The sequence below is a fragment of the Castor canadensis genome, chromosome 15, assembly GCF_047511655.1.
Source record: "Castor canadensis chromosome 15, mCasCan1.hap1v2, whole genome shotgun sequence".
In the NCBI taxonomy this organism is placed as follows: Eukaryota; Metazoa; Chordata; class Mammalia; order Rodentia; family Castoridae; genus Castor; species Castor canadensis.
In genome coordinates, this window is record NC_133400.1 from 81,439,832 (window position 1) to 81,467,648 (window position 27,817).

The 27,817-nt window shown below is 39.3% G+C and overlaps 1 protein-coding gene across 1 annotated transcript in view; it reads left to right on the forward strand.

The window, feature by feature from the left end:
• Fam107b (family with sequence similarity 107 member B) overlaps window positions 1–27,817 on the forward strand; it is a 207,128-nt gene that overhangs the window by 90,510 nt on the left and 88,801 nt on the right. The window contains exon 2 of the mRNA XM_020171484.2: window positions 7,188–7,245. Coding sequence (XP_020027073.1) covers window positions 7,188–7,245 — 58 coding nt within the window. The remainder of the gene's footprint in view (window positions 1–7,187; window positions 7,246–27,817) is intronic.

Sequence of the window (27,817 nt, forward strand, 5' to 3'; positions counted from 1 at the left end):
TCAAGATAGGCAATTAGTATACTCCCTACATTCCCCAGTGGTTTTACAAAAGTTCATTTTAATTCAAGTATGTTTGCGATCATTGTGTAGCTTTCAGCTTTGGACCAGTGGGTTTACTGTAACTGTTAAGATCGCATCAGACTTTCCTGTGCAACTAATTCTGAAAGTTCTACCATGTGACAAAGTTTGTTTTGTTCCTGTGGTTTTGTTGTCCTGAGGCTCTGTAAATCTTGAAACATGCAATGATCTGTCTTTGAAGAAGTTGTTCTGTTGTCAATTATACCATCTTCATCTTCCTTACTTCAAAGTCCTTTTTTTGGTGACACTGGGGTTTAAACAGTTCTGTGACCAGCATCCTTTTCTCCCCTGCTTCAGAACATTAGATACCTCTGCCTCCCCCATCCCATGAGGTTGTAGAAGGCTATGATCACATCACTCCTTCCCTCCAGTGACTCTTAAGATAGACAGTAATTCTAGCATAGAAAGTCCCCAAGATGTAGTGATCAGCAGGTGTATTTGACTCAGGTCGAGTGTTTGGACCAAGATGGATCAATCAAAGTCTTTCCCTAGAACTCTGAGTGCAGAGGTTCAGAAGATCCTTGTCCCCCTTTGAAACATGAACTGGAAATGATGTGACCCCAGGGCTTCTGGGGGCCTTGATCATGAAATGAAGGAGGGGCCTTTATGGAGAAATGGAGAGAATGAGAAAGAGAGAAGGCTCTGAGCACCAGACTGCACTTCTCTCCGTTGCAATTGTGACTCTCTTGGTGTACATCAACATCACCTGGAAAGCTCATAAAGAGTACAAAGCTCAGGCTTGCTGAGGTGGGATAGGGCCAGGTCCTCTGCAATCTTACCTCACCCTCCAGGTGATTTGGATGTACGCCACAGTTTAAGAACTACAGCTTTACAAGCTTTAAACCAAGTTATTTGTACCATTTAGGGGCTTATATCACTTATTGGATTGTGGGACCTTGGGCAAGTTCCATGATTTCTCCGACCTGAGTTTCCTTACCTGTAAAATGGGGACAGTAATATTTATTAAATGAATTGTAAAGCTCTATGGAGACAGTGCCTAACACAGAGCAGAGTTTGATAATGGTGGTTGACAGACAACCATAATTTGGTCTTCTTTTCAAGCATGGTTTTTAAGCTTTGTACTTGACCAAAAACATCTAAGGAACTCACTAAAATGACATACACCAGGGTCTCACCACAAACAGGATGGCAATTTGTCTTGGTTTGCCCAGAACTTTCCTGGTTTAGCACTGACAGTCCTGCATCCTAGACAGACCCCTAGTCCTGACCAAATTGGGATGTTTGGTCACCCAGAACCCCATACTTGCTAAGTCAGAATCTCTGGGTATGGGGTCCAGGCAACAGTTGCTTTAACAAGGGAAGGCATTGGTATTAGGAAGGGAGTTTAGTGTAGTGGTTTATGCCATGAGGTTGGGAGCTGGGTAAACCTGGGTTTAAATCTCTTTTTTTGGTCACTTTTGAAAAATGTGACTTTGAATGTATTGATGGGTTCCTGGGAACTGACTGTTATAGTTTGGATGTGAAATGTCCCCCAAAATCTCATGTGTTGAGGCTTTGTCCCTAGCTTGATAGCACTTTTTTAGTGGGAAGGTGAGACCTAGCTAGAGGAACTAGATTGCTGGGGTTGTGTTCTTGGGGCTATATCTTGCACTGGCCCCTTCCTGTCTTTCTTTCCACTTCCTGGTTAACATGAGGTGAGCAGTTCTGCTACACCACACCCTTCTTCCATGATGTTCTTCCTCACCACAGGCCCAGAAAGAATAGGGCAAGTGGCCATGAACTAAAACCTCTGAGTAAAAATACATCATTCCTCCCTTAAATTGTTTTTCTGTATTTGTCACAGCGATGAGAAGCTAACTAGCACACTGAAATGAAGAGTAGCACATACAAAGTAGAGAGTAGAGAGTGCTCTTGGGATCAACACTTGGGGAAGGGAACAGAAAAGAAGGAAGAGAGATTGGGCAACGGGAGGCACTGGCTATAATGAAGTCTCAATGGAGGCCACAGCCAGCTTCACAGGAAACTCTGAATTGAAACAAGGGATGGTCCTCTTTACCATCATGTCAACAAATCAAAGGATGTTGGCTTTCCAGGAATCAATCTCCTGGAAGCTGACCACTGAAGGTTCTGTCAACAGCATTGCCTACAGTTTTGAGGATAAATCTTCCGGGCCTGAAGTTGCTGCCAGGTAGTACAACATGGCATACACCACCAGGAGATTTACTCAACCCTTCTAAGCCTCTGTTTCTCCATGGACAAAACAGGGTTGATGATATTAAGATTAGTGACTCAGAGGGTTTTTGATGATTAAGTGAGCTACTGCAAGCAAGCACTGAGAAAATGTTAGCTCACATGATATTTTAAGTTAGAAAAGAGTTTGGAATGGAAGTGGGACTGCTTCTGAAATCCTTTTGGGAGGAACTGCTGCCTTATCTGTGTTACCAGGAGTGACAGTGTTTGAATTTTTGTTGCGAGATGTGTTACCATGTTGACTATTAAGCAACTAAAGTTGTTTAACAAGAGTTTAGTAAGCGACTGTTCAGAGAGTGTAGATGCTTAATGACGTTTGAAAAAGGAAGCTCAGTCTGTGTTCTGGAAGAATCTAGAGTTTGGTGGGATAGATATGGCTCAGGTGTGGGACTCCACGGAAAACAAACATACCTTTTTTTGCAGCAATGCAAGGCAGTTTGAGAGACTCTTCCTTTGGATTGTGGGAAATGTTGGGTATAGATTTCTAAAATTGCCTTCTAAGACAGACTCTTTGTATCCATCAAAATGTGAGATTAGATGATGCTAATGAGGTCGCCATGAAACTGCCCCATTTTAACACATTAACTTGCTGTGACATTTGGAAGGTGATTTTGAGTCTACATAAAGAGCCTCAAAAATGCTTATGGTCTTGATCCAGAGCTCTACCTTTGGAAAGCTGATCCAAAATTATTTGAACTAACGAAAAATAAAAAAGCTACACACTAAAAGATATTCTCTGTAGTGTAACCCATAACAAAGGGAACTTGAAAGCTCTTTCAATGGTTGGTGATAAACAATTATTAAAATGAAAATTAAACCTTCTTGGAAAGGAACAGGTTGTATTTGGGACCCATTTTGCAAATAGAGGGAGTTGAGACCAAGAGACAGTCATAAACTTGTTGCAATAAGTGGAGACAAATGGAACTAGCTCTCCTTAATCCTTGCTCAGGAATATTATTTCTCTCTTAAACAAACTACCTTCTTGCTTCTAAGATGCTGACCTACAATAAATGCCAACTGTCAGTGCTACACAGCCATGGAAGCCCAAGGAGAATGACTTGGAATATGTGAGTAAAGTTCATGTTTTCAAGAGCTTTTCTTTTTTACTACTGGTAGGCCAGTTGAATCTTAGGAAAACAAACTTATTTGTGTCAAAAAACTCACAAGAATAAATTCAAGTGGTAGATTGGCATGGCCTCTTCATATAACACTTTTGTATCAGGTGTCAAAGGAAATAGGTGAAAAGTCCAATTGTCTGCCAAATTTTAATACTGGTCAAACATCCCTAATTCAAGAATCCAAAATCTGAAACTTTTTTGAGTGCCAACATGACACTAGTGAAAAATTCCACACCTGGCCTCATGTGATGGGTTGCAGTCAAAACAAAATATTGTGTAAAATTATCTTCATGGTATGTGTATAAGGTGTATGTCAAACATATGTGAATTTTGTGTTTAGACTTGGGTCCCATCTCCAAGATGTCTCCTTATGTATTTGCAAACATTCATCTGAAATCCAAAACACTCTGTTCTCAAACGTCATCTAAGAGATGCTCTGCCTGTAGTAGCTTCTCAGCACAGCGTCATGGTCGCATTTGACTAAACTAGAGTCGTAAAGCACATGTGGGTGTGTGAGGTTGAAAAGCCCATGATCAGTGACACTGGCTTTGGGGGCTAGGGTGGTTACATTAGTGTATCAGCTAGGACTCAGAAAGGACAGAAAACCTGATAAAAACTACTTTATCAAAGAAATACAATTTGAAAACATAAGTGCTAATGTAGTAACTGACTTATGCTGAAAACTCTGGGGTTAAGCTTATTTTAGGCATGGCTGAACTGGGGCTCAGCTGATATTTTCAGGACTCTCTGTGAATCCATCTCTTGGCTCTGCCTTCCTTGGTGTAGGCTTCAGCCTCAGCTGCACGTGAAAACAAGATGGCAACCACAGCAGCAACTCCAGCCTTAACTGTTGTCTAAAGTTTCAGGGCCAGTGAGTAAGAATAGGAGTTATAATCCTAGAAGTCCAGAGAAAAAGTCCGATTACCTCCATTGGCTGTATTTGGATCACATGGCCACTCAGAGGGCAATTCAGTAGTCTGATGGGCATAGGCCTGTATCAGGTGCCTCTAGAGTGAGGCAGGGTGTATGGAGTCAGTTTCATGGGCAACAAAAAACCACAAGAACAACAGTTCTTTAGGAATGGAAAGGGACGGCTTTAAAGAAGAAATAAGGACACATTGACTAGACAGAGTGAATGAATGCCAAGGCAACAAAATCAACAGATGTCCACTACATTTGGGATGTTGTCATTTTATTCTAGCATTGCTGGGAAAAGCCACCGAGAACAAATTCATCAAAATCACACACTTGCACTGAAGAGAAGAGACACATGAATTTAACAAGCTCAGCCTCTTCTCTAAATAGAACATAGTTTATACTATCTAAGACAGATGCTTGTTTATTCTGTGCTGAGTACCCTCCAGCCAAGAGGATTCCAGACTTCCTCCCTCTGCAGATTGGTGCCGGCTTTGCAACTCTTATTAGAGAGAAACTTGGTGTGTGTGGGGGAAATGCATTTAAAATGGAGCAATAAATATGTTTGTAAGAAAGCTAAGGGCTATGTTATTTCACAATTCTGGAATTCATAGCAATAAAAAGTAAGTAGTCTTATTGGCTCTAAGGGGGAGAATCTTCTCATCTATGAAACAACTTGATTTGTAAAATTTTGACATCTTGAGAGATTTTTCCCTGTAGCTGTATTATAACAACTACTCATGTTTTTTATTGTATACTATTCTGTTGGGTCTTGTGAGACAAGAAATTACTTGCTGCATTTAGTTTCTGTGTGATGGGGCTTTTCTATAATTTGCATGTCCTTTGGTATATTATTAATTCATACCCTTTTAGAAATGCAACTGTGGAAGCAATTTTTATTAAGATTTCATATAACACATAAATTTGATATAATTGGCCTGAGGCCTTGTTTACTCAAATTGCCCATGTCAATGCTATTTCATGGGTTTTAAAAGTAGTACAAATTTGGGGAACTGGCCTCTAATGATGAACAATTAGAGATGATTTTTGATCACTGGAAAACACTTGTTTCCAACATAGGTGAAATCAATTCTTCTATGAGCTGTTATCAATGGTAATTTAATGAAACTAATCTTTATGAGTTAAAAAAGTACATTTATGAGCTTGCAAGTCTGGTGGATTCTGATATAGATGAGGTGGTACCTAGGAACTGGCAAACTTCAAACAAATTTGGGAGTGATTTTATGATGGACAATATCAGTTTTTGAGTTCCATGGTTCTACTCTGGTTACAGAGTAGTATCAGTTATCATATATAGAGCTCCATGTCTGTATTCTTTAACATGGTCTAGCTATCCTGTGTTGGGCTAAATTCTTAGAATAAAGTATGCACAAAAAGCATGCCATGCTAGGAAAGAGTTAAGCAGGCAACTGTATGCAGTGTAATTCAGGGGATTTTTTAAGGATCCTACTTAAAGATTAAGATTTCACAGAAATGGCCCATAACAGGTACTCAAAAAATATTTATTCGATGAAGGGAAAAACAAATGGATAAATCAGAGTAAAGTTATTTTGAAGACAAAACCAAAGAGGTATCATTTAGATATTCATCTCAATTTACTTCCCTCACTTCTAGAAGGCTCTACTTTCAGCAGGTTTATAGCAGTAACAACTGTCATTAAAGACTGTCAGGTATTGTGATGCTTCCAAAGGGAGATATCATCTCACCCCAGTTAGAATTACTATTATTAAAGAAAAGGTTAGCAGGATGTAGAGAAAAAGGAACTCCCATATACTACTAGTAGGGATGCAAATTAGTACACCATTATGGATTATATTATGGAGGTGCCTCAAAAAACTAAAAATAGAATTATCACATGATCCAGATATCCCACTTCTGGGTATATATCCCAAAGAAATTAAATCAATATATCAAAGAAATACCTGCACAGCCATGTTTGTCATAGCATTATGCAGAATAGCTAAATATGGATTCAACGTAAGTGCCCATCAAAAAGGATGAATGGGTAAGGAAAATGTGATATATACCCACATACAATGGACTATTGTCCAGCCATAAAGAAAATGAAATCCTGTCATTTACAGCAAAATGGATAGAAACTGGAAAGCCTAATGCTATGTGAAGTAAGCCAGATACAGAAAGACAAGTACTACATGTTCTCTCTCATATTTGGAAGCTAAAATGAAAAGTAACCTGAAAGCAGAATAGTGACTACTAGAGGTTTGGAACAGATGGGATTGTGGGTGGATAAATGGAAGCTGGGTTTGATTAATGCTCACTGTATCCATGTGTTGAACCCCATTAATACACTGAAGATCATTACTACAATTAATACATGTTAATAAAAACTAAAATGTAATAAATCAAGAATATTATACTGGGACTCAGAGGAGAATTTGTATGCCACCTTCCCAAGAGTAAAAGTAACTGAATAGTGATAGAACTTTCAAAAATACATGGAATTAGCTCCCTGAATTATGGAAATAAAACAGTGTTCTTTGTGCCGCCATTTTGGCAGAATTTCTGTCTTATAGAGATACCCATAACCATCTTGTTTCAGTAATTAGTGCCCCAAATATATTAATTCCAGAGGATTCCCGAGTTGTACTAGCATGTGAATGGCCCCCCAAGGAATGTGTGACCCAACACTTTCATAGTTATTCTATTCAACACCTATTGTTGAATTTTTTGTTCATCCAAAACCTCAGTTCTTTAGGACTTGGTCTATTTTTCTCAGATTTCAATCTTGTATTAACTAGTAGGTTTGCAAAAATGTGTTGCCATAAATTAATGCTTTATTTTTACTTTTTCTCTGCTTGTCTGGTTTGTGGGGCTGGAATGTAGGAAGAAGAATTCCAAGAAGAACCTAAGTGCCCTGAGGTGGAACAGAAGTTGACATCAGGTAGAGTACTTTCAGTGTGGTTCCTTCTTCATTGGGCAGCTGTTGCTGACAGCAGGGCTCTGGGCATCCAAAAGCTTTGCAGATTGCAAAGAAAAATCTGTATGTTCCAAATGATTGGAACTATGACTAGAGATGTCACTTGTGATCCATTCCAGGCCCCACATCTGGGCAATCTGGTCACAATGCAGAAAATAGCTTGCTCCCTTTCTTTGTCTTTTTTTTTTAATTGATTACAATTCTTGATGAAAAAACACTTGTGAAGTAGATGCTGATGAAGAAATTTTAGCTTTAGAAAAGCTAAAATAAGGAAGGAGTGCACTGGTTATTTACTGAAATACTTATGATTATTTTGGAAAAGATAATTTAGATAAGTTTGCTGGTTTTTTGATGTGAGTGTGTAGTCAGATATGTAGGTTTGCTAAAGTGATTTATCCCATTTCAGGACTTATGTGGAATGAAACCAATAATGAGAAAGTTTATAACTTAATGTAAAACGAAGATCAATGATGAAAAGTAACTCATAAAAATAAGCATTAGTTCAATGGACCTCATAATGCTGAAAGCTAAATTTTGATTCTCTCATTTTCTGTTTTGCAACTGCTTTTAATTTTGTGTTTTACGTGACTCGGATTTAAAGATGGCTCCAGATGTGTTCACTGCTGGGAGAGGCTCATGTTCTTAAAACTTAATGGAAATCAGGGAGTAGGGTTAAGAAATTGGATTAGACCTGTTCTCCCCCTGCCTGGTTGCCTTCACTCCCACCAAGAGCAAATGCTGCTTTAGTTTATTGCCTCTTCCAGGACACACTCCTCTCCTGGATTCTTGTATGTCTGGCATATCACTATCAAGCTGAAAATACAGTTTCTCAGTGTTCCTAAATTTGCTTAAGTACACTGTTTTGGGCTTGCTATAGAGTTTCTCTTCTTCCTCCTCTTCCTTCTTCTTTTTGTGGTACTGGGAATTGAACTCAGGGCCTCATGCTTACTAGGAAATCACTCAACCACTTGAGCCATGTCACTAGACCCTTTTGCTTTGAGTTTGCTTTTCAGATAGGGTCTCATGTTTTTGCCCAGGCTAGTCTAGGACTGTGATCTTCCTGTCGGTTTCCCAAGTAACTGGGATTACATATGTGTACTACCACAACTGGCTGAGTCCCTCATCTGTATTCAGGATTTCTTCCCAAATGGGTGTTTCATATTGTGTCTTTTGTATACTTGTGTCTGTAGCTTTTAGTCTATTTGATTCAGATCTCCCATATTTATGAACCACTCCTTAAAATCCTGTTATATATAAAGTAGTAGGCTGTGTTTGCTAAATTATTTGAAAAGTATGAATATGTAATATACTCATTCAAGAAACATATGTCGAATGTCTACTATGTGCTAGGAATTGCACTAGGACTTATGTTATATTAAGAGTGATAATACAATAACCATGACTATATGCCTCACGGAGCTTAAGGGCAGGAATAAAGGCAACCATTAAACAAATAAAAAGAAAATGTATATTACAAGTGATTGCCTTTAAACAAGCAAAATGTACATGATAAAGAGCAGAGTTCTGTGGGAGTCTTGCCTTCAGAGAGCTTATACTAGAATAGAGCTTGGAAATTATGAGCACAGAGAACCATGACAAACGTAGAATTACTACATGCCAAAACAGAAACAAGAGTAGGGCACTTGGGAGCACTGAAGAAGTGACATGAACCAAATGAGGGGTGGGGAGGGGATTTGGGAAGTTCACCAAGAGAATGCAATGTAATAGCCAGGTCTTTAAGGACAGAGCTGAAACTAATTTGTGAAGGGAGACACGATAGACAGGTATAAGGGAAGACCAAGCATCATTATCTAAATCCAAATTGATGTCCACTTGAAGTTCAGCTTCCTTTGGGCTGATGACCTAACTCTGAAGCATCTGCTATCTTATTGTGAGGTGCATAGTTTATACTTGCAGGGACAATCCAAGGGAGCAATGACAGTTCCTTGGGAGCCCATTTAATCTTTACCACTATCGTTATCTGTCCTTTGATCTCTAATAATTCAGTATTTGTGTACATTTGAGGGTTTCTTAGTAAGTGACCTGCATGTAATAGATAGAATCCCAATCCCTACCTTGTGTCAGGTGGTAGTCCTCTTAGACTCCACAGAAGTCTAGCGAGGTGGGAAGGGCAGCCCCTTCATAACACATTCCTTTTCATGATGTAGCATTGGCTGCTCTTCACTGTTTTAGAAGAGAAGTGCTAAACAGGTTGGGCAGGTAGATGAAGTTGATCTTTCCCCCCAAGCTTACCCTTCCTATGCCCTGCTCCTCAGGGCACTCATTGGAGTTCCCTTCTCACCTCCTTTAGTTCCCAGTTTCTCTACCATCAGAAAGGCATGCAATCAGGCCTTAGACCTTGGTACGTTGTATCATCTCCTTTTAGACTTACTGGTATTCCAAACCTCATAGCTACCAAGGGAATGAAAAAATGTGGTGGCTGTTAAATGGATTTTAAACATTAGGAAATAGGCAAAGAAGGACAGAGTGTGAGAGTGTGGGATGTTTGGAAAAGATACTTCTGGTGGCCATCATGCCATATGGTTCATCACTTTCTCACCCTGAACACAGGAAGGCCCAGAATCATGGGAGCAATGGAAAGCTTCTTTAGACTGTATGCTCTCCCAAAGCAGGGACTACATCTGTTTAAAATGAAGTCAGATCCTTTATTGAAAGGCACCATTTTAAAGATGCACTGCATCTTTGGATATAATATTCAGTGTGAAAATAAAAGAAAAGATACAAAACTGAACCTGGGTTATGTTTATAACCAGCACAGGGTAAAGGAAGAATGAGATTATGAACCCATGAAAAACGGTGACATGTTGGGTGGAGGCCTTGTGGAAGAAAGTTCTCCATAATTAAGAGTTCCTTTGATATAGACTGGAGACTGTTTTGATAATAGAGAATAAAACAAAGATGTTTACTAGTAGTGGCAAAGAGGAGGCCATAAAGAACTGTGTGTTATCAAGAAGGCACAGTTTGAAGCCTGATGGCCTGACTCTGTGAGGACAAGCCAGTTATTGGAAGTAGTAGAACAGTTATTGGAACAGTATACAGGTCTCACCAGGACTTAGGCCTCATTTCTCAGCAACTGCTAAGTCGGACATATTCTTTGTGTATAAATCAGGGTTCTCCAGAGACACAGAACCTAGGATATAGTTTTGGTAAGAGATGTATAATGCATAACTGGCTCATGTGATTTTGAAGGCTGACAACTCCCATGATCTCTCACCATAAGCTAGAGACCCAGGAAAATGATGGTGTAACTCAAGTCCAAATCCAAAAGCCTGAGCACCAAAGGAGCCATTGGCGTGAGTCCCAGTCCAAGGGTATTGGAAAACTGATGTCCCAGCTCATGCAATCAGGCAGGAAGCAAGAGGGTAAAATTTTCTCCCTCCTCTGCCTTTTGTTCTGTTCTGGCTCATAAAGATTAGATGATGTCCCCAACACTGAGGAAGGCACAGTGCACCCACCAGTTCAAATGCTAATTATCTGCAAACACCTTCACAGACACACCCAGAAATAACATATAACCTGGGCTCCTCTTGCCCAAGCCAAGATGACATACAGAATGAACCTCACACTCTCTCTGGGTAGCCTCTTCTGTTGGCCTTTCAGTGTAATGTGTTCCTTGCCCTGAGCTTTCAATGGTCACTCTGCCTTTTACTTTTAATTTTTTATTATCATATTATAGTTGTATTGGGGCTATATTGTGACATTTACAATATATCTTAGTTAAATTCACTCTGTCATTCTTATTTATCCCCCCTTACCCCATTCTTAGAATAGTTTCAACAGGTTTCATTTTTCTATTTTCATGCATGAGTACATGATATTTCTATCATATTTCTTATATCCTCCCCCCTCCCACTGGTAGCAACTCCCAGACAAGACCTGTTTTACCTTCCTGTTTTGCTTTTGGAAGAAAAGAGACATTTTTGTTTAAGATAGCTAAACAGAGAGTGCCATTTTGATATTCCCATGTATATATGTACGTATCCCAAATTGGTTCATCCCCCTCTATTTTTCTCCTTTCTACCTTGGTCCTCTTCTTATGATGATTTCAGCATATTCATTCTTGTATAGAAAGTGTATCACCCATATTCACCTTCTTTACTTCCTTCTTGTCCTTTGTTGTTTAGGTGTCTGTTTGTTGGTCAGTGGGATTTTGCCTTGGTATTATACCTGCACATGCATAGTGCTTAAGTTATTGTCACCCCCTCTGTAAAGGATGAGGATCCTTTACCGCCAATCCTGTGTTGTTTTACAGTTTTCAGAGTGTTTCCTTATGTCTTGTTCCTACACAGATGTGATGTGTTTCATTATTATTTGCTATTTGCGTTTTATTTTAGAGAGGAAACTTTAATGTCAAACCTTCATTTAACCTCTTTCTATTCCACTGGAAGATCAGATCGTAGAACAGCAGACCAAGCACCATGCATACATACAACAGACTATCACTTTGGAATGAAATAGAAATGTTCAAGAGACTCAGAGTTATATCTGACATAAAGAAACTACAGATCTTGCCCTTACTAATTTTATCTGTAGCTAAATTAATAGAAATTAGGTACCCATTGTGTAGAGAGAGAGAAGGAGATGAGTGACCTTTGGAGGTGGCAAACTATATCCTCACTTATTTATTCATCCCCTTGTGGGTGTGCAGATTGATGAATGGGCCAACTTTGCTTTCTTGAGAGAATTCTTTTTGAAATGAGTTGCATCCTTTCTGGTAGCTGTTTCAAAAATTTTTTAAAAAGGAAAGAAAACAAGCAAAATGTGTTTAGAAAATGTTGGCTTTGTCTTGACATTCCTCTGGCCCACCCATTGATTTAGAAACAGACCAAGTTAGTGCTGCATGTGGTGGAACACATCTGTAATCCCAGCATGAGAAGGTGAAGCAGGAAGAGGATAATGAGTTCAAAGTCAGCCTGGGCTGTATCTCAAGGCTCTGTCTCAAAAGAACAGGCCAAATATTTTTGCATGCTCAAACAACTTTCAAATGTGTTTAAAGTTAAAGAACAGCTTACAGAATCCTTATGACCTATTAGATTGCATTCAACCTGTGTCACCAAGACCTCAAAAGGTGCAACAACTCAACCATACAAGGGGACAATCCTGTAAGGTAGAGCCATTTTATGTCAGTCAAAGGGTTATGTCAGAGCAGCCTCTTTTTGCTAAAGGTCACCTGGAACTGAGTGGAGGCCAACACATTGTCAGTTGGCTATGCTGTTTGCCTTTAGGCAAGTTTTCATTTCCTGTGGTTTGTAGGTTACTTAAGTGTGAAGTAACAAACACCAAACAGTTAAAATCTTCAATTAAAAATGGGCACAATGAGGAAATCAGTATATGTATTTTTGTAACTTCTATGGGGAAGTGAGACCAGGGTTACACTGAGCAGCAACACGTGGCCACATGTGGGAGGCCACTGTTTGTGGGAAGGTCTACCCACTCAGACCTTACCTTCTTTTGGGCAAGACCAGCAAGACCCATGTTCTGATTGTTCAGATAAATAAAGTGTCTGCTTTTCTTTCCTGTTCATGGTAGAATAGTCAAAAGTGAGGCTTCTGCCAGAACCAACCATATTTCAGTAACACATCCCCGTTTGATTGTGCAAATAAGTTAATTACTTCCATCAAGACTTCTGAGACTCTGGTCAAAAGATGAATAGATACCTGTTTAGATAGGAAACTAGGAAAAAAAACAGGATGATGTACTTCCTTTATCCTGAGGTCTTTTTCCTTTCATTCCTTTAACCCTAGGACAAACTAAGGATTCTGGGTAAGTCTTTATTATTAGAGATAATGCTACTGGGATTGGAGATGACTTTCAGGGAAAACCTGATTGCTAAACTCCTTTCTGGGATTCTTTGGTCTGCATTGCTCACCATCGCACCTCCTATTAGCTCTTTGCTCTTAGTAGATCTTCCTTGGTCACCATTTGTAAACTTGTAACCTCTCCTGTTTTTACAGTCTGAATGACTGGTTTTTCTGACACCACCAGCCACTATCCAATCCACCATAAAGTTCACTTGATTTTTTTTTTATCTGTCCTTCCCCTCTAGAAGGTAAATTCCATAAAGGCAGGGATGGTGGACCATTTTATGTGCTGCTGCATATATGATGAATGCCTACAATGGGACCTGACCAGTAGCAGGTGTTCAATAAATATTTGGTGAGTGAGGAATGAATGCTGATTCTTTTCTCTTCAACTCTGACTAAAGCAATTAGATGAATCAGAAACTAAACACTGCATTTTTTTCTATTTGTTTTTTCACTTCAGCTCCCAGCACCATGCCTAAAATACATAATAAATCAAACTGTCGTTTGACTGAAGTATGAATGCATGGATGAATGATTGAGTTGTTTACAACACAGCCTGTGACATAAGTACTGTTGCTTATTTGGGTGTTTAGCAAACATGAATCAATTCATATTGATCCATGGGGACATCAGAGATGAGTCATACATGAGTCTTGCATTTGAGAAACCAGTGCTTCCTTAATCTTGAGTTTACTTTTCCCCCATTCTCGTAATCCTCTTAACTCTCAGACTGTCTGAGAGTTCAAGTAAGTCTCTCCATTGGAGGAAACGGTACTGCAGATTGTAGATGTCATTCGTCAAAGACCCAATCCTTAAACCCCTTTATAAGGCTCAAGTTGGGCTAGGGTTGTAGCTCAGTGGTCGAATGTTTGCCAAGCGCATACAAGGCTGTGGGGTCTGATCCCCAGCACCGCATGGGGAAAAAAAAGATTTGGCTAAATAACTCTTATTTTACTCTAAGAAATCCCACTATTTTGTCTCTGTTTCAAATAATAGTGATTAGATTTACACTATCCTATAAATTCTTCCTAAGAAGTGAAGGAGATACCCTATTTGTTGTTGGAGATTTACCAGAGAAACACAGACTTGTGGAAGTGATTCCCAGTTCTAAGAGCTTAAAACATTACTGCACAGGAGGACATAGGCTCTGACATATTCACAGAGATGTTTTTAGAATTTACTTATAGATCTTGCATTATCCAGTATAAGTAGGAGAGAGTTACTATTATTATTTGCCTAGATTTTTTCTTGTGGTTAAATCAGTTAGAATTGCCTTACACACTAAGGAGCTGTTTTTCTGGTGACCATGGGTGGAAATGATGTTTGGCTTTGGCTGAGAAGACAGCAATGCTACTCAGGGTCTGGGTGACAAGAAACTTCCTGCCTATTAATCAGGGGCCAATCTGCTTCCAGTGCCATTTTGTATTCAGAAGGGGTCAACTAATAACATAAGGTTTCAAAGTTCTCACACTCTCTTAGGCCAAGCCTACGAGGGATATGAACACCCACAGCTCTGAAAACACAGCATCCATCCTCCTCAGGGTCACCCAGAGAGCAGCCTTTGTATGGGCAGAGAGCTAATTGTTTCCAGATTTTTCTAATTTGAGAAATTCAACAGAACACTGCTCATGAATAGGGAAATACCAAAGATGAATAAAAACGAGGGTTTGGCTTAGTCCTCTGTGTTCAAGTTACATTTAATATGCTGTTGATTGACTAGACAGTTGTGCCTTAGAGAAGGTCTGAGATGCACCTGGACAGCAAACTATTGAGTCTGGTATTATGTCCACATGCCCAGGAGACACTTGGTGGCTTTATGGCATACCATTCTACACCCAATCCTATGTGTCCTAACACAGTGGAAATGGAGGCATGGAAGTTTCTAGAAGTTTATCTACAAGGTGGATCTACCAAGAATGGAATTTTCAGTGTGGTAATAGAGTTGCTTCATTTGTTTTATGGCCCGAGATGTGTTGCTACACTATTTCACATTATTTCAATATTTTCTTCTTTGCTTAAAATTTAACACCCTTTTGTAAAAATCTCTTGTAGGAGGAAGTATTGTGAAGGTGACATTAGCTTACAAAATCAGAAGTAACGCCATGGTCTGTAAATCCTTCCCTCCTTTCAGGGCCTCCCTAGCCACTTCTCACTTCTCACTTCCTTTCCTACATATGAATAAATACACAAATTCCGCCATGGGTTTGGATGCCCAACCAGCTTTCTCTTTGCAGTATGCCTTTCCTTCTATTGTCAGGATGTGAAGGGTGCAAATCATCTAGAAACTTCAACTGATAGTCACTAAAGTCTGTACAAGAATAAATCTGAAGTTTTCAAATCTCAAAGATTGCTGTCGATGTGGCATTGTCATTTCTCCTCTTTGCCCTTGTCTCCCTGCAAATATTCAGAAGTGAGATTCTGCCCTAGAGATCCCTTATAAAGTCCTGTTCTTTATTCCTCCACTCCTCACATTCAAGTTCAGCTTGGCTTTATAGCCACCATTTGCTTCAGTGATTCATAGTGAATCAGTCACTGTTCCAGAATTTGTATACATATAGGAGGGGTACAGGGTCAAAAACATAGTTGAAAAGAACTTAACGGACTTGTCCTAAAGCTGCTTTGCTTACAGCACTTTACCAACATAATATTGGCAAAATGTCCATTGTCCCTGTCAAAGGATGGGGGCAGATGAAGTTGGAGTGTATGCTGAACTCACTCATGTCCTGCCTGGGCTCCCTTCTTCTTTACTTTAGTACACACTGTCCTCACTCCAACATTTACATGCCTCCACCTGAAGGGCTCTCTTACCTACCCCAAAATGTGAGCATCCCTCAACCAAGTCACTGGGGGGACTTGGTGAATGAATGCCAGAGCTTGCTTGCCCTCTGTAGAGAGCTGTGAGTACATTCTACCCTGGCTCTCAGCTTCCTCAATGTGGAGAAGCCTTGCCACCCTCAGAAGTAGGTGGCTGGATACGACCCTGTGGCAGCTCTTTCCCTCTCCCTGCAAATATTCTCTTCTCTCTACTCACAACTTTCACCTCAACTGCTTCTATCTGAATCCCTGTCCCAGGTCTCCTTCTGAGAAACCCAAACTTAAGAGAGGGTCCCTTGGAACATTCACTGACAACTGTGACATATTTGAAGGCATCCTTGAGTCTGACTTACATTGCAAATTTTTTTTAAATAAGCTTTCAAAAATAACTTAAAAACAAAACATAACATGTATGGAATGTCACAGTAGAACTCATTTATTTGTATAATTAATATGTGTTAAAATTATAATAAAAATTAAAAAGTTTAACACATAAAAAAGTGAATATAAAAATAGCTTCTTTGACTACTTACTACCTCATTAATTGGTTAAAATAGCAACATTCACAAGATTTTAAAAATTGCTGATGTTTTCTGAACACAGTGTTCAGCTGATGTGTCTATGAGATGTATAATGACTGGTAAAGAGAAATGGAATTTTTCCATCTTGAAATTGCAAAGCATGTCTGTTTGTTGCAGTATTTTGTCTCAATTTGTGCTTGATTTGAGTTTGTGTGAATTTGAATCATCCTATCATTTATTTTTGAGTCCTCAAACACAGGCCCTAATGCTTATCTTAATTGCTGATTGATTCTGTGTGAACTTGAATCTTGAGTAATCATATATCCTGTTTTGAACCTTTTTTTCTTCTTTTAAAAACAGCTTAGAAAAGAGCACCTCCCGTTCTTTTTCTTCCATCACAGACTTTGAGGAAAACAGACGATAAAACACCACAAAAAAACAAGGACCTTTTTTTAAAGGAATTCTGGATTTGTTGTTAATAAATTAAAGAATTCTGGCTATAATTAATATTAGGGGTAATATAACATGTGTGTTCCTCACAGATATTCAGAAAACAGTAAATAATTCTGAAGTACTGAAAGTGTTAAGTGCTTCATGCTAAATGCTTAATGTTCTCAACAGGGCAAACTCATTGTAAATGTCTGGCTTGCAGTCTTTAAATATTTTTTAATTAGTCGCTAATATTTAAAAACTGGAAAATTTCATGAAAAAAATGAATGCTTCAATTTCTCTTGAGAAATTGTAAGAACTAGCCAAACCAGGTCTGCATTCCCAAATAATAATAAAAAAGGTAAGCTTTGTTGTGTCTTCAGCTGCTTCCTCCCGATTCTGCCTCACCCCTGGGGGCATTTGAGGCCTAACCCTCCAGCTTCTGAGAGAAACACAAGCAAATAATAAATCTTATCATTTTCAGACAAGAAAAAACTCTCTTCTCACATGCTTATGAACAGTCATATCATTTTGCTTCTTCATCAGAAATTCTCTTCTTTGGCTGTGATATGAGAAGCAGGTAAGATAGTGTGTGGGGCTGTTGCTATGGAAACAGGGAGGCAATGCTAGCATGGAGCTTGCAAGCACTTACATCAGCTAACATCTTTACACAATTCCCTAAAGCTTCTTGCAATTACATTTTACTAGTGTGAGGGGCGAATACTATACTCTTCAAAGGCTTTTTGTGATTTCAGTAATGGAGGATTGCAAAAAGATTTTGCAACTATAAAGGATACCATCAGGAAATGCAATTATGTAATGGGTAGGTGTGACTGGACCACCGGAAATACAGTTTGTGCTTCACTGTGATGACACAGGTGGTTGGTCTTAGGGAAGGCTTGGGGTCTGGGCTTGAAAGCATTCTAGGCCTTCTCCCTTTAGGGAAGTGAGTGGTCCCTGTGTGCTGAAAGGACTAGAATGGCAGATACTTGTGTCTGTTCTTGCTTGGCCAGGCTGACGATGATGTAAAATTGCTTTGGGAACATTTTGCCCATTCTGGCTGTGTGCCTGGTACCTTGTGGATGGATTTGGATCAAGCATGACTTCTCTGTGTGTGATAATCATGGAAAATGTTCAGCTTTGCTCTTCAAGGAGAAGTGGACAAAAGGGACCGACTGCCCTTGGCTTTTTCCAAGCCATGGAAACAGATCAAAGACTCAGAAAAGTCAGGGTACATTTTAGAAATACCTGATTCTAGTATTGGCCTTAATTATAAATTCTATGGCATCCATCCATTTGGTCACGTGTTTAATTTGTCCATGGGTTCAACAAGCATTTATAGAGCCTTCCCTTAGTGTTTGGCACCAAGACAGGGCTATGAGTTTTGCCTACATGGTTTTATGTTTAGTCAAAAGCAGTTACTGCTCACAGCCCTAATGGCCACATTTCTTACAATTTTTTCTGGGTCTGTTTTCATGACTGCCCTTCTCTAAGTAGGTTCACAGCATGCGGTTTATTCCAATAACTTGAAAAGGCATAAAGAAAGTGAATAATTGTATGGATTTATTCAGGTGACTACAATTTCTTGCTTATTACCCTAACCCATTATGTCCTGAATTAATATGGTCCAGCCACCAAATTGGATTTTAGCATGTTCAGGCTCATATTATCCTAATTGGTCTATTACAACAATGGAACACGAAATATCTGGTGCCCATACTAGCCTTGATACTTTAACAATAATAGTAGGTGACATTTATTAAATACCTGCAGTGTGTGAGGCACTGTACTAAGTGCTTTATATGGATTTCTTATTTAATCCTCTTAGTAGGCTTATGTAATAGGACTATTTTATCCCCCCTTTGCAGATAAGAAAACTCAAGTTAAAAAGTCACTTTATCCAAGGGTACACAGCAAGAAGGGGCTAGATCTCAACCCCAGGCCTTGTTGAGTCCTAAGCCATTTTTAACAGCTCTGCAAAAACCAGTATGGCTTCCGGAAAGAGTTGAGGATTTCTGTGCAGTGCCACAGTAAGAAAGGTTCATTTTGTATGCCTCTGATTTGAGTAAATTTATTAGCAGAGATCTTAGATCTGGTGCCATTTAAAAGTGTAACCTACTGGTTTCCTAGAGAGAAGAAGCCCTGGAATATGGTGAGTGCTTGGAATTTTCTCTAGGCATATAAAATCATGCTAAAGAAATGAGTCATCTTTCTTTCTTTTTTTTTTTAATTAGGTTGAAAATCTATGCTTTTGTTCTGACTTCACTCTATTAGGGCATTATTTTTAAATCTGCTAGAATCAAATATAAAAATAAGTATGCCCCAAACTTGGCTCTCCTCTCTATATAATTTCTGTTCATGGTGTTACTATCGCTTTTGGCTTCAAATTTCAAGGTCACGTTCATTCCTTCTTTCCATTTAACCTCTTTATCAATAATATCTTGAGTTCCTTTGCAGTATTTTTTAGTCTTTGTGCATGAGTGTGTTGCTAGGGATTAAACCAGGGCCTTGTACACGAGAAACAAATACTCTACCATTGAGCTAGATCCACAGCTCTTACCATCATACACTTAGGTCATTGTTCCTTCATTCCCATATGATCTTAATAGTTTCTTCACTGGCATTCCTGTGTCCAGGCCTCATCTGTTCTTATAAATTCTACAAGTTGCTGTTGAAGTGTCTACTTACAGTCTCAATGAAGTAATGAAGTACGTGCTAGGAAGTAATCTCTGTAGCACTTTTCTTATGGCCTACACTTTTCAGTGATGCATGGGTATCGGTATGTCTTACCTCCTGTGGCAGAGTTTGGCCAGTTATTTATGTGTAAATTCTCTTCTTTAGCTACAGAATCCTCGTATTGTCGGATACAGTTATAGCTGTATTTCCCAGCCACCTCACAGAGAGAGCCGGCCAGGGTTATACAAGCTGAACTTGTTAAGATTTGTCCTCACTGGTTCCTCCGGAGATAGACCCTGAGTCAAGAGTTATAACACATTTTGGAGGCGATTTCAGCAAGCACAAGGAGTAGAGACATATGAAAGAGCATGACAGACAGACAAGAAGGCATTCATTGCTAGGAAAAGAATCACTTTGATGGCTGAAATTTCATTCTACTGGGATTCTCTGGGATGTACCTCAGGTGCTGGGAGTTCCCCCCCATCATCCCCAATACTTAACACCCAGCTGCTCCTGAATTTGGAGTGATGTGCGCTGGAGTAAGAGCAAGGGAATGTGGCTGGTTTTCTAAAATAATATTTTCATTTTTGCTATGTGTTCACATTACTACTTAAAAAATTAATGATGTTGCAAAATGGAAAAAAAAAACAACCCAGTGATTTACTATTAAGAGAGCAATAAGATATAAATATTTTGGCTGTAATTGTAACTACAGAACACAAAAATTGGGGCACAGGCTTACAAAATGGAGGAAATAACCCCAGAATGCCCACGAAACACACTCACTGTCATCACTTTAGTTCCTGACATGATAATATACCTAGTAAGAGTATTTGTTGTTCTTAAGGAAGTATAAGAAGTAGAGGTGAGTTCATCTCTTCTGAATTTATGATAATGAGAGTCTACAAACTTCATAATGAAAAAAGAAAATTAACTCTACTCAAATAAGACTGATTTCACAGTCCCCGTATAGACTTTAATGTCTCTAGAAAGACTGAATACAGCCATCTACAACAGTGGGCTTCTGGAAAACTCCATCCAGGGAGCACACCTTTCTTCCTTTGTCATGTCTGGAACACTGCTAAGATGTTTTGGCAGCCACCTCAGGCCATGTGGGGACCTCAAAGATAAAACCATGTGTTGAGGACAGTGGAGGAAAAATGGAGAAGGCTTGGTCTATGGTGATCAATGGAGCAAATACACCAACTCTGGGTTGACTGACTGTCGTCTTCTTTTATGTGTATGAACCAAAACATGAAACTTGCTATCTCATTCACATTCTTGTTACTGTTATTATGGCCAGATCTAATCCTCACGTTTTTCTCATACAAGGCCTGGAAACTTCTTGAGGGCAAGAGTGTATCTGCGTATTTTTGTCTTCATTGCAGCACCCTACAAAGCACACATGGAAATAAGTCCTAATAAATCTCTATGGAATGAAGAAATTGAAACCAATGAATCTGGAGAAGTATTTGTAAAGCCTCTGTGTGAGATGATACAGGGGTTTAAAAATGAAGGAAGCAGTGTCTTGGCTGTGAAGGAATAGGTAATGAAATTGTGGGTGGGTGTGTCTCTTTGCAGCCAACACACTTGGATAGGTAAAGTCAGGGGGTGGGTGGGGGGAGTCAGTCCTCTGTCTGGATAAAAACAAGATTCCCATTCATTTCTTGTTCTGTCTGGGCACTCTTAGCTCTTTGGCACCTGCTGGAAAAGCTAGGTCTGACTTGGTGTTACCGTGACGTCTGAGCTTTGAGAACTGATTGTCCTGTTGCCACTCATGAAACCTAAAAAAGATTATTCTAGAGATATCTGAATAGCTTGAGTCAGCTGTGTACGAACACAGAGGAAGTTGTTCCCTAGCAACAGGCGCCTCTAAAAGCCTCTTAGCACCCAGTTCTTCTCCTGTCTTTTTGTTCCCCTCCTGCATGTTGCCTATCAGCAAACGGCCAGCGATTGCACCTGCTCTGAATGAGGGCCAGTCTGTTAAACTCTGGTGGTTTAGTTTTTACCAAGTCAAGCTCTGTTTCCCTTCGGGTCAAGCTTCCTCATGAGGTCTGGTGTTCATTTTGCTCCTGGTTAGACCATAATTACCTCAGCTTTTCCTTCCTTCTTTGTTCTTTAAATTTTGTTCCAGAATAGAAAATACTGAGGTGACAAGAAAATTTAAACTGAGTTTTCTTATAACACTATATTTTCACATTTTTTTCAAATGTGCTAAATCTATTAAGGAAAGTTTTAGTGTTCTTTTATTTTTCCTCTGAAGAATTGATTTTCACCCCTTTCTTACTTTCAGCTTTTTCACAGATGTCAAACAACCTCTTCATTTCTTAAGCATGTCAGCATTTTACCATATACTTGAATATGCAAGGTGATTGGAGTTAATAATACAGTATCTGCGTAGACTGTCTTTACAACACTGCTTTGAGTTCCAGAGATAGTCCTGACTAGGAACATTGGTTAGTGTTCTATTTTAGAAAGTGTAACTTAGGGGTTGGAGATATGGGTCAAATCGTAGAGTACTTGCCTAGCTAGCATGGGACCCACCCTAAATTCAAACCCCAATACCTTCCCCCCTCAAAAAAAAATAGAAAGAAAGTATAAATTGGTACACTCACCATCGCATATAGCTCTAGCCTGCGGCCAGAACTTCTCACTGGAAATGGCTTGTTTGGTTTTCCAACAGCCATCTATATGAAAGCAGAAATTTCATAGGAAGTTATGGCCATGGGTTGGAAGAATGAAACATCTGGCCGAGACTACAGGTGAATGGCAGTGTGCAGCTAATTATAATTTAGCTTAACGGCCCCCAGAATTCTTGTCATCTGTTGGTTCTGTTTCTCTGGAGAAACCTGACTAACACAGCATTTCCATCCATCCATTCAACCGGCCAACAAATATTCCTAATTGAGGGTTGGTCTCCTAAGTGGAAGACAGTATGTTGTGTTTTGTGGGGAACCCATGAATGACACAGCCTGTAACCTTAGAGTGATCTCTGCTTAAGAGAATGTAAGCTATGCACTCAGTAATGAGTGACTATCAAACAAGATGGTAGCCTGAAGAAAGATAGTTATAAGAGGGTGGTGGTGGAGAGTTAGTGTGAAACACCTTTTGGGGTGATCAAGGAGACTTAGTGTGAGGGAGGAGAGCTGAGAAGAATGTATCTGGTCTACAGATAAATAGAGGGCTTGTTTTTTAAAACCATGAGTTCAGCTCTTGTTATTAAACTATCATTTTTCAAGATAACAAAACAAAACAGTATCACAATATCACAGATAACAAAACAGAGCATCACAATGATCTGTTTCTACTCAAATGGGCTATTTTTAATCACAACATATGTCAGTGAAAGTGGCACAAAACAGAAATCAGAATAAGAATTTATTTGGGACTTGGGAAAAGTAAAAATTAAATCCTAGCTTAGGGGAAATTGGAATTGTTGCTCTTTATCTTATTTCCCTCCCAGGCATGATTTTCCACTGGTAAATGAAAACAGAAGAAAAATGTGTCTTAGTAGCCAAACCCTCTGGGAGTGGGCACATCCTTTCATAGCCAGATCCCTCCCACAGGCTGAGGAGTCTCTCATGGTAGTGTGCTCAGTTACAACCATGGTCGCAGTGAACCAGGAAAATGAGTTATAAATTAATAGGGATGTGCAGGAAGAAAGGAACAACCAAATCATCAGCCACAGTGTGTTCTTTCTCAGGCTTGCATGGGCTAATGGGGAGCAGAAATCTAAAGGCCATTCATAATGTGTTCAGGTGACAAGTCTTTGGGGGATCATTTCAGACTTACTAAAATAGCTTTTTGTGCGCTTGACACCTCTTGCAGATTTATGAAGTGGAGAATAATAAGAACTAGTAAATAAAGGAGTCTTTTTTAACCAAATAAATGATTTGCAACCCCGGGGGCAAAAAAGACAGTGAGGTCCCATCCAAAAAAGAATAAAACTTCCCCAAGGATATGTTCTGAATCTTGAGCCTGGGCTCTGATGTAATTAAGGGATTCCTGGGGCAGAGTTCCTCTTCCCACCACACCCAGTATTTTTTATTTTTAATCCAATTGCATATCAGAAGGTCATGCTGATTTATTATTATAACTACTACTACTTTTATTATTATTATTATTATTATTATTATTTTGTGATTACTGGGGATTAGACCCAGGGCCTTGTACATGCTAGGCAAACTCTCTTCTTCTTGAGCCACACTCTCAGCCCTTTTGTTTGTATTTTGTTTCTAAAATCGAATCTTGATTACTTTGCCTGGGCTGGCCTTGAACTCAGCATCCTCCTGAGGAGCTGGAATTTACAGGCATGAAACACCATGCTTTGCTGATTACCATTTTTAAGATACCAGACTTTGCCTCCTTTGTCCATTCACAGGAAGAAAGGAAATTAATATTCAGTGAGCGTGAGCTAGACTAGACATCCTATGTGTACCCCTGATAATTAAGAGGTAGTTTGTAACCTGCTTTAAGCAGCTGAGCTTGAAGATATAGATAGATGGGGCATATAACAAAAACCTCCTCAGTATGTCACACAGACCAAGGAAGTTTTCTGTGTCTTGTAGAAAGCATACTCATTTCAATACCAGTGCTTGCATAGCATTCATTATGTTTTCACAATCATTTTATTATTGAAGTATCCTGACATAGGGACTCTAGCATTACAAAATCTTTACAGGGAAAGAAACTAAGTCACTGAAAAATTAGGTGGCCTGCTAAAAGCCATGAGGCAAATTAGAAGCAAAACCAAAACAAGATCCTCACATTTTCTGACTCTTGTATAGAGGAAAACATCACCCATTTCTGTATTATTTATTTTTGCTAATGGACATGGTACTAATAGGCCTTAGCAGTAGCAGGTAGCATAAATGGGAAAGAACACGGTTTTCCAAGACAAATGTGTCAGGTGCAAATTCTAGCTCAACCTCCTGCTTGTTGCTTGACTTTGCAACATTTCCTTATATGTAAAACAGGATTACAAGGCCTACCCCATCAGTGAGGCAGACTTATGGAATGTGCAACATTGAGGAAGGATAAGATAGAGAATTAAGTGAGAAGTGTGTCGAGAATATAGTAAGCACCTGATAAATGTTAGCATCATCATCATCATTATTATTGTTGTATCATTGTAGATTCTCAGATTCGTGGGCCTCTTCCCTCACAACTCCACCATCTTACTACAACAGCACAATTCAGTATGTAGAGGAAGAGGGAATAAGAATGCGGAGGGAGAGAAAATATCTTTCATTCTTGATTTCTTCTCCTTATACTGGTACTATTAGGTACATTCTAAATAAGTAATATGAAAGTTTTTTTGAACAGTAGTTTTCTTATGTCTTTGCCCAAAGTCAGGTTGTTTAAACTGCCCTCTGGAATTATTTCCTGGAAGCCTCTGAGATCATGTCCTGAAGTCACTAGGATGATTAGCTTTATGTGTCAATTTGATTGGGCCATGAGGTGCCCAGACACTTGGTCAGACATTCAGACATTACTCTGGAGCTGCCTGTGTATCTCAGTTGTAGAGCACTTGCCTAGCATGCGTGAGGCCCTGAGTTAGATGCCCACCCCCTAATTATTCTGTGTATGTGAGGATGTTTCTGGATGAGATTAACATTTGAATCAGTAGGTTGTGTAAAATAGATTGACCTCCCTAATGTGGATGGGCCTCAACCAATAAGTTGTAGATCTGAGTACAGCACAAAGATTTTACTCAGGAAGAGTGAACTCTTCCTGGCTAATTGCTTGAGCAAGGATGTTGATTGTTCTTGCCTTCAGACTTGCACTGACATTGAGTCTTCTTGAAAGTTAAGTCTGCCAGCTTTCAGACTTCAGTTATACCATTGACTTCCTGAGTCCACACTGTGTTGACTATAGATCTTTGGAGACTCACCTTCCATAATCACATGAGCTGATTCTTTATAATCTATCTATCTGTCTATCCATCCATCCATCCATCTATATATCTCCAATTGGCTCCATTTCTCTGGAGAATCCTAATCCAAGTTTTGGTACTAGATAGTGGGGTTTTGCTGTAAAAAAGATTTTAAAATGTGGAAATGGTTTTGAAATTGGTTAATTAGTACATGCTAGGGGAATTTTGAGGCACAGATTAAAAATATAGACATAAAGAAAAATTCTGGTGAGGCCTCAGCAAAAATTAGGATTGTGCTATGGAAACCATAAGAAAAATAGTCCTCATTTAAAAAGTGAAAGGACATTGGGGTCAACTATGTTCTAGTGATTTGTGGAAGGCAGAACTTATAAGTGATAAAATCAAATATTTAGCTGAAGAGATTTCTGAGCAAAGTGTTGGAGGAGTGGCTTGGTTTCTCTGACTTTTAAGGTAAAATGCAAATAGAGAGAGATTATTTGAAGCTATCATTAAGGCAGAAGGAACCAGAACTTGAAGATTTGGAGTATTTTAAGACTATCCATATTGAAAAAATATGAGAGAGTGTTCTGAAGTGGATACCAAGGACATGGCTGGACTATCATTCAATAATGAGTTTATGGAATTATATGAGCAGCCAGTTTAAACTAAAGGGTATGGAAGTGGGGCAAAATGTAGGATGGCATTGGACTTCTTGGACTTGATAGATGGGGCAATAGAGCTATTTGGCTACAAATGTGCTATTCTTCAAGAAGAGGAAAAAAATTGTGCCAATGGTAATTCAGAGATCATCAACCTCTGTTGGTTTTCATAGACCAGACAGCCTCTGGCAAGAGCACTGTGGTGGAGTGCCCAGTGGAGTACTGGGGGCAAGGTCTCCTGACAGGACCTGTCACCTGGTAGAACCAGAGGGAGGACCCAGCCTGGAGCCAAGGGGGTGATGCTGCTATCTGCGTGTGCCTGGAAGGTGAGGCGTTGAGTTAAATAGGATTTGTCTCAAGCTTTAAGATCTAATGGAATTTTTGTTGCTAGGTATTAAAGTTTCTTTGAACTTGTAACCTCTTGCTTTCTTCTGGCTTTTCTTTTTGGGAATGTGAATGTCTATTCTACTCGTGTTCCACCACTGCATTCTGGCAGGACAAAACTGCTCTGGTTTCACATGTTCATAGATGGAGAGTTTTGCCTCAGGATAAATCCTGCCTCAAGTTCTACCCATATCTGATTTAGACAATATTTAGATAAGACTTTAGACTTAAAAGTTGATGCTGAGGCAAGACTCTTGGCACTATTGAATGGAAGGAATATATTTTACATGCAAGAAGGATAGGAACTTTAAAGGACCAAAACTTGCTATGGACTGAAATGTGTCCTCCTCCCAAATTCATATATTAAAGCCCTGATCCCCACAATGTGAAAGTATTTGGAGATGGACCTTCTGGATATAATTAGGTTTAGATGAGGTCATAGTGGGATAAGTGCCTTTAATAGAAGACACCAGTACCAGAGAGCAGTCTCTCTCTCTCTCCCTCTCTCTCTCACACACACACACACACACACACACACACACACACACACACACACACCATCATCATCAAGAAGATGGCCACTTGTAAGCCAGAAAGAGAGTCCTCACCAGAGCTCAACCATGTGACACCCAGATCTTGGACTTTCAGTGTCCATAACTGGAAGAAAACAAATTGCTGTTGTTTATAGCACTTTGTATGGCAGACTGAGCTAAGGCAGCCAGTCATGAAAGTAGCTAACTTGGTTTTGTATCTATTTGTCCAACCCAACTGCAATGCTCAATGGTAGTAATCTGTATTTTCACAAACCAATGTTGTCTTAAATTATTCGGAAGTCTCACATATGAGAGTCCTCCAAATTCCTAAAATGTTTTAGCTGTTCATCTATAAAAACTGGTAGCTATTATACAGTTTTGTAGGTGAAACCATTAAAAATGGATAGTACCAGCTTGGTTATTTTGTCTACCTAAGAAGAAACTACGAGGGTAGTAGGCCTTTGTTGATGATCAATTATATCATTTAAGCAAATATATTTGGCTAAAGCACATTTTCTCCTTCTGCTAAAGCTGCTGGTAAGGAAAGCAAAAAATAATCTCATTTGTGAGATTAAAAAAATCATTTAGTAGGATGCTATGAAACTACCATAACTCCCTTGAATCCAAGTCAACTTGGAAGTTGGAAGCATCGGTAATTGTGCTAGGTCAAAGGGTAAAATAATTAAATCTGGATTAAAACTCCTTTAATGCAAGGTTTTGATTTAAAAATGGGGGAAATGTCAGAATTGGACATTTCCTTTGGAGGAAAAGGATGTGCCTGTAGATTTTGGAGTATTTTTCCTCCTCTGGACTTCATCTA